General features: G+C 44.9%; 1 protein-coding gene across 2 annotated transcripts in view; it reads left to right on the top strand.

Moving 5' to 3' along the window:
* The window catches only part of zhx3 (zinc fingers and homeoboxes 3), an 11,199-nt gene that overhangs the window by 3,837 nt on the left and 191 nt on the right, over positions 1 to 7,171 (top strand). Inside the window, exons 1-6 of one of the 2 annotated variants that reach the window (XM_035656108.1) lie at positions 125 to 367; positions 555 to 1,463; positions 1,555 to 1,662; positions 1,767 to 3,338; positions 3,746 to 4,468; positions 6,266 to 6,573. In XM_035656108.1, the coding sequence (XP_035512001.1) occupies positions 720 to 1,463; positions 1,555 to 1,662; positions 1,767 to 3,338; positions 3,746 to 4,468; positions 6,266 to 6,573 (3,455 nt within the window). In that variant the 5' untranslated portion in view covers positions 125 to 367; positions 555 to 719. Of the gene's footprint in view, positions 1 to 124; positions 368 to 554; positions 1,464 to 1,554; positions 1,663 to 1,766; positions 3,339 to 3,745; positions 4,469 to 6,265; positions 6,574 to 7,171 lie in introns of those variants that run through there. The other variant, XM_035656107.1, reaches the window with a different exon arrangement.

Below are 7,171 nucleotides of genomic sequence, written 5' to 3'. Positions count from 1 at the left end.
AAAAAAAAAAAAAAAAATACAGAATGTGCTCTCTCTGTGGGGGTGTGTCTAAAAGAGGGGAAGTGAGACAGAGTTGTGTGGGGGAGGGGAAAGAAGGGGGTAGGACAGGAGCTCTCCCAAAAAGCCTTTAGTGAAGAAGCAGACTGAGCTTGTTTGAATGCCCTCATAAAAGAGATAGCCTTGAGTTTCATGTAGGGGGATTCTTCTTTTTTTTTTTTGATCAAAGATTTGCAAGCAACCCCTGATTTTAAAGGCGTCAGCTGAATCTTTTCACAAGACCTTACCTATGCTGTTTATATTTCACCTGGGAACATCCAGCCATGCGTGATTATCGTCCCGCTGAGGAAACTGGCTTGTACTGAGTAGCGTAAGATATCCCGTCTTATTTCTTTCCCTCTCAATCTGTTCTTCCTCTCCCATCTCCTCCCTCATTTGTACTTGAAATGTAACAGTTTACGCCACTAACCAAACCTATCCAACAGATTACAGGTGTACAATTGGTATTGTATGTGATTGTGACTGAACTAAAACTTGCTTCCTTCTCTGATTTCCAGGTTTTCCCTCAAAATTGCAGTGAAAACCACAAGTGGACCTATGGACACGTCCCGCTGTCCTCCTTCCCCCATGCCTGGTCTATAGTCAACCAGAAACGAGCCACACTCTCACTCACACCCCATTCTCAGCCATTTGACCAGCCCTCCCCACCCTGTGGTCACATCATGGCCAGCAAAAGGAAGTCTACTACTCCTTGTATGATCCCCAGCAAGATCATACGCCCAGCAGAGGAGGTTGAACAGGACTCTCCTGTTCTGCTCCGTCAATCCAGGATTTCTGGAGGGGGCAGACATAGCCCCTTCGACCCAGGAGAATCTTCCAAACCAGAGGCAGGGGACGCTGCCAAAGATGGTGCTGGCACTTATACCTGTAAGCCTTGTAACTTTGAAACCCATGACCTTAATTTGTTCTTGGATCATGTGTACTCCGGGCACCCGGACTTCCGTGCAGACCCCAGCTTCTTTTGCGTGAGCTGTGGGGTTTCAGCGCCCAAGTTTGAGGGGCTGGCCCTGCATAATGCCAGGGTTCACCCGAGCACATTGAACACGACTCTGCAGCTGAGGAAGAGGGACAGGAGAGTAGTGGTGGAGCAGAATCTGGTGACTGGGACAGAGACAGCGAAGGATAGTGAGATTTCCATCACCAAAACCCCAATTATGAGGATGCTGAAGGGCAAATCAGAGCCTAAACGGATAGTGGTGTCTCATTCAGTCTCTGACGAGTCTTCCTCAGACCCAGTCGCTATATCTGTCTCCAGAGAGACTGAGAGGAAAGAGACTGCTGCAGTGACAGTCACCCATGTTCCCACAATTGTCCACAATGGAACGACAAAGGTCACTCTGCCTTCAGCAATCCAGATAGTCAATGGCTCTGGAGCATTACCAATGTTGAAGACTCCCATCACACAGGTAGGTGGTTACTTTTCTCTTAGTTCTCCTAGGCTGTTTTGGAAAGGTCTGTTTTGACGTGACTTAGATTCTTTTAAATTTGTTTCTATAGGTGGTCTCAGTGGTTCAAAACAGAGGCCTTCATCAATCTGCACCAATCACAGCCTCCTCAAATATTTCCTCCACTTCTTCGCATTCTTCCTCCAAAAATCTCCCCAAGGTAATTATTTGGATTTAGTTTTTGTGTCCTAGTATTATATAGTTAATTGGGTATCAAATAACGCAATAGTCTCCCACTCTTGTTTTCTAATCTTTCCGTCCCAGGTGATGATTCCCTTGAGCAGCATCCCTACCTACAGTGCCTCCATGGACTCCTCTTCCTTCTTGAAGACCTCCTTCAGTAAGTTCCCGTACCCCACAAAGGCTGAGCTCTGCTACCTGACTGTGGTCACAAAGTTCCCCGAAGAGCAGATCAAGATCTGGTTCACAGCCCAGAGACTTAAACAAGGCATTAGCTGGTCTCCGGAGGAGATCGAGGAGGCCAGGAGGAAGATGTTCAACACCATCATCCAGACTGCACCCTCCAGCTCACAGAACCAGACCCACAGTCACCGTAGCCCAGCCCAACATACAATCACAGTCTTGCCTGCCTCACTGGGGGCTACTGGGATCCCTCACATCCTGCAGGGCTCTCTTGTCAGTCAAGGAGGGGTAATTGTCACACAGCCTGTAATGGCAAACGGTATCCAGGTTAGCAGTGCTCCTGTGGCCCTGGCCGTCACACCTAAGCCCCAGGCAGCAGCGCGCCCCATGATGCAGGCTCGACCTGCTGCAGCTCTGGTGGCAGACAAGGGCATTAGCATGGTGGTGGGGACAGTGGGTAGCAGCAGTACTGGGAGCAACATCATTAGCAGTAATAGTAGTAGGAGTGGGGGAGGGGGCACTAGCAGTATTATTACAAGCAGTCAAGCTAATGTCATCAACCTTAGTCTAGGAAGCAGTAATCATAATAATGCTAAGGGGAGCAGTGTCAATGGTAAATACAGCAGCTCTAATGCAGACTGCAAAGACAGAAGCAATAGTAATGTTACCAGCCACGTAAACGCTAAGAACACGGATATCAGCAAAGCCAACAACACCAGCATTGTGCAGAGTGACAACAAAGTAACCACAGAAAGCAAGAACACCCCAGACAGCTCTAACACCAGTAACAGCAAAACGGGCAGCGATGGACAGAAGAGCAAAGATACCAACGGTAGCAGCAACAAAAATAACACAACCAGCACAAGCACAGACGATGCCGACCCCACCCGAGGTGACTCTCCAACCTTCAAGATGGAGGAGGCGTCTTCCCCTGCCTCAAAATCTTCTTCCCCCACTCCTCATGGCAGCACGCCTGGCTCTCGGACACCTGTGAACGCATTCCTGGACCCCAGCTTTTACAAGGGCAAGAAGTCCCAAGAGCAGCTCAACGCTCTGAAAGACAGTTTTCTGGTCAGCCAGTTCCCCGACCAGGAGGAGGTGGACCGCCTCATCGCCCTGACCGGGCTCACAGTACGAGAAGTCCGCAAGTGGTTCAGCGACCGGCGCTACCACTTTCGCAACCTCAAAGGTACGCGCTCCAGCACAGGTGGACAGAGTAAGTCTGGCACTGCAGCGGGAGCAGGGAGCGGTTCGAGTACGCCAGGGAGCGGCACCGCTGGCAGTGCCAACCCTATTGATCTGTCCGAAAGTAGCAGCAACTCTGGTGCAAAAACACCCCAGCACAGCTCTGCACCCCTGAGCCCAACTGCATCACAGACTCCAACCTCTCCCACCACACCTTCCCGCCGACTCCCGAGACCTCCCTCTCCAGATTTTACAGCTATCCGCTACAAGGAGAGAGAACCTCATCAGGTAAGACTCTGTCCTTGGTGTGTAACAAGCTAGGTGAGTAGGTTATTCAGGTTACATTACTCAGTTATAAAGCTGAGGCTTAGGATTGCTTTTATTATTGATTTAATAGGCCAGTTATGTTCAATCAAAGGTGAATTCCACTAGTTTGAACACATTAAAGCCTACAAATGCATTATGTGAAAAAAGTTGCATAAAGCCTTTTAAGAGCTGTGCCAAATGTGATTCATTCAGCGTTGGAAAAAAAGCAGCAAATCCTCACATTGGAGAAGCTGGAAACAGAGTCTCTTTGGCATTTGAGCTTGATAAATGACACAAATGAATAATGAAAATCAAAATTATTGCTGATTTAATTAACTTGATCAGTTCTTCCAGGTTTTTGACCTTGTCCATTCCTGTATGATGTTTAGGTGAAAGCTCTCGAGGCCAGTTTCGCCCAGGACCCTGATCCATCAGGAGAGGAAGTGGACAGACTGCGATCTGAGACCAAGATGACCAGAAGGGAGATCCACGGCTGGTTCGCCGACAGGAGGAAGAGAGCGGCAGCGGAGAAGAAGAAGAAAGAGGAGGCAGAGCGGGTGTTGAGAGAGGAGGAGGAGGATATGGAAGTTGATGGGGAGGAGAGACAGAAAGAAGACAGCTCAGGAGAACTGAAAGTCAACCCTATTAAAATAAATCTGAAGATGCTGAAGGTGACAGAGGCCAATGGCAAAGCAGAAGGTGAAGGCTTGGATAGCCCCACGCACCATAGCAGCGGCACACCTGTATCCTCCACAGGCCCCACCCCTAAACCATCCCAATCCTCCACCCCGACACCCAAACCATCCCACTCCCCCAAACCCACTGCCATACGAGGTAAGAAGACAGCGGAGCAGCTTCAGTTGCTCAAACAAGCCTACGCCCGTACCCAGTGGCCCAGCGCCACTCAGTACGATGAACTGATCTCAGCTACTGGACTTCCCAGACCTGAGGTAGTGCGCTGGTTTGGGGACAGCCGGTACGTGCAGAAGAACGGCCAGCTGAAGTGGCTGGAGGCGTACCAGAACGAGGCTCTGGAAGAGGACCTCCAGAAGGGGAACAAACAGATCCTGCAGGACCACCTCGACATCCACGGCAGGCTGGAGGAGTCGCAGGTATTTATGACAACAACTTAGAGCAGTTCAGTGGCTCTGAACAACTAAAACCTTAGAGGCAGATGATACATTTGTGTTGCTAGGATATATTTTATGAGTTATAACACTCACTTTAGCTAACGGCTCTGTGGGAGAAAATGTATTCACATCCCTGAAATATGTTGCTCCAGGAAGTGTCTCTTGTTCACACTGACACTGTCAGTTCACACTGGATTTGAGAGGTGCACATTTTTAACAGCCTCGAAACCAGTGCAGTTATTTTTGTGTTTGTTTGTTACACACAAGATATTTGGGGGGCTCACATCTGAATTTCTGCGTAGCCACGCCAATAAAATTTCACACATTTGACCCACATTGAATTTCACTTCCTAATTGTATGTGTGGCAACAGCATGTTCAGCTTAGTAAATCATTTTTTTTATGTGACTGATTTTCTCAATTTAAAACAAAGAAGGAGCGTAATTTTTTCAAGACCCACAATTTATAATAAAATATTTCATCTATGTGCTGGGTTTAAGCTATATACACCTTTGTATATTTCCCTCACAATAATTGCTTAGAGGATTGTGTGCTGCGTCAGAAAGCTGCTTGGATGGAAAATACTTCAGATCTTCATCAGAATTTTTAAAATTAAGAATTGTACTCTTTAACTTTCCTGTTTGCCATTGTTGTGGCTCTTGACTCAAAAGAGCTGCATTGTTTGTTGAGTGTGACTTTAAAAAAAAAACAAAACTATTTTCACTATTTAAGCTTCTGATATGCTTCCTGCGGAGAGGTACTGAGCTCAAAACCTAATACAGCTACTCTTCCATTAATTTTGTGCTCTATGTGGAACTGTTGTTTTGTGTTTACAGAAGCACAGGAAAAAAAAAATGGAATAAGGAGCTTTTAGTTGTCTTCACATTTCTTTTCACTGGGGCATCTTTTGAAGTTCATTTATATTCTACTGTATTTGTACAGTACCTAGATAAGATAAGACATAATTGATCCCACACTGGCTAAATTAAAGTTACACAGCAAAGAAGACATACGTGATGAAATGTACTATGAGTGGTATAGATAAGTAAACCAAAGTCACAGATTATGAGCATTTACTATATAAAATGTGAAGAATCAAAGTAGAAAGAGGTACTAAATACACAAAATAAAGCATGGTCACTCAATGTAGTGGGCAGATTATTCTTTTATCTGACTGTAAATAGATTTTCTCTCATTCCTTATAAACGTGTTTGTTGATTCGATGTTATTAGTATCAACATTACCATCCTTTTAATGACTTTGCTGAATGCCTCCAAGTGTCTTTGGGTTTGGATAATGAGATTATTACCAAGTTGTTTAAAAAAAAAAAAAACTGCAATATGTGCACTGTTCGTACTCTTTGAACTGTGTATTCTTTTATTATACCATTGCGCTGGATATGGTGTTATAGAAAGGTGTAAATATTTACATCCATCATAGTGACTATATGAGATACCAGCAGTAGAGTGCTGTTGCTATAGTGCACATAAAACAGCTATAGCTATTGTGGGTGCTATTGTCAGTTTGCAGTGTGCAGTTTTCTAAATTTATTTGAATGCATTATTATCTTAATGTCTACATCTACACTTTTTTATAGAACTTTTGAAAGATAAAATAACACATTCTTCTCTAATTTTTATTGTTACACTTTGTTTTTACCATTATCCTGTTGTTGCTGATGGTCACAGTGGCTACTCTTTACTTACATACACTCGCTTTAATGACTCTGCAATGCCTGTCTTTTAACATGGAGCTAACACTGGTTATTCTTTATGCACAGTTGCAGGAACTGGCCGAGGCTAGTGGTTTAACAGCAGACTTGGTGCGACATTGGTTCTCTACGAAGGCGTCTTTGCCCCAAATGGAGCAAACTACTACTACTGCTGCTGCTGCTGCTGTTGTTCACGCGGCAGGACCAAGACCAGTTGCACCAGGTGCAGCAGCTGAGCCACGAACAACAGGATCCTCCCCTCTGGAACCGCAGCCAGGAGGAGGGACAGAGGAGAAAATGGAGCAGTCGGTGTGTGGTGTCACAACAGAAGCAGAGGAGGCCAACGCTGACGTGACTGTGAATCCTACTAAAGGTAGTCTGTGGTGTGACAACATAAAAAAAGTCAGGTATAACACATTGTACCCAGACAAGGGCTGAGACTATTTACATTAGTTATTTGCCAGTTATTAAAAAAAATGTGAAAATGGCAGTCACAAGCTGAAGGTGCAGGTTTCATCTGACTAAAAATATTCAATTTGCTGTCATAGACAACAAAACAGAAACAGTAACTTGTCACATTTGAGAAGCTAGTTGCAGATTAGTTTTCTTTCAAACGACTGATCAAAGCAGCTCTAAACCAGACCTGTTATTAAATAGAATATAGGTAACTATTTAGGCTTTAGTATGAGTGGTTCAGTTTTAATTAGGTCTTTGATTGTGATGAGGAAATTGGTTGTGAAATGGTGATAAATGATGATAAATCAGAGATGAAGCATAACCATAGTAAAATGGTCTCAGGTGAAACATGCAAACGCACAACAAGCACAATATGAGTAATGAGGCGTGTTGTGACAGGAAAACAAATACATGTCTGATGCCAGTACATTGTGTATAATCATGTAGAAAATGCGTACTTCTGGAGTCTGTTGTCAGGGTGATGGATTTTTAATTTCTTTTTCTTAATTACTACAGGAA

This window comes from Morone saxatilis, unplaced genomic scaffold, assembly GCF_004916995.1.
Source record: "Morone saxatilis isolate NCDOM2014 unplaced genomic scaffold, NCSU_SB_2.0 Contig15, whole genome shotgun sequence".
In the NCBI taxonomy this organism is placed as follows: domain Eukaryota; kingdom Metazoa; phylum Chordata; class Actinopteri; family Moronidae; genus Morone; species Morone saxatilis.
Note: the sequence above shows the minus strand (reverse complement) of the source record. Positions and strands in the feature narration are given on the sequence as shown.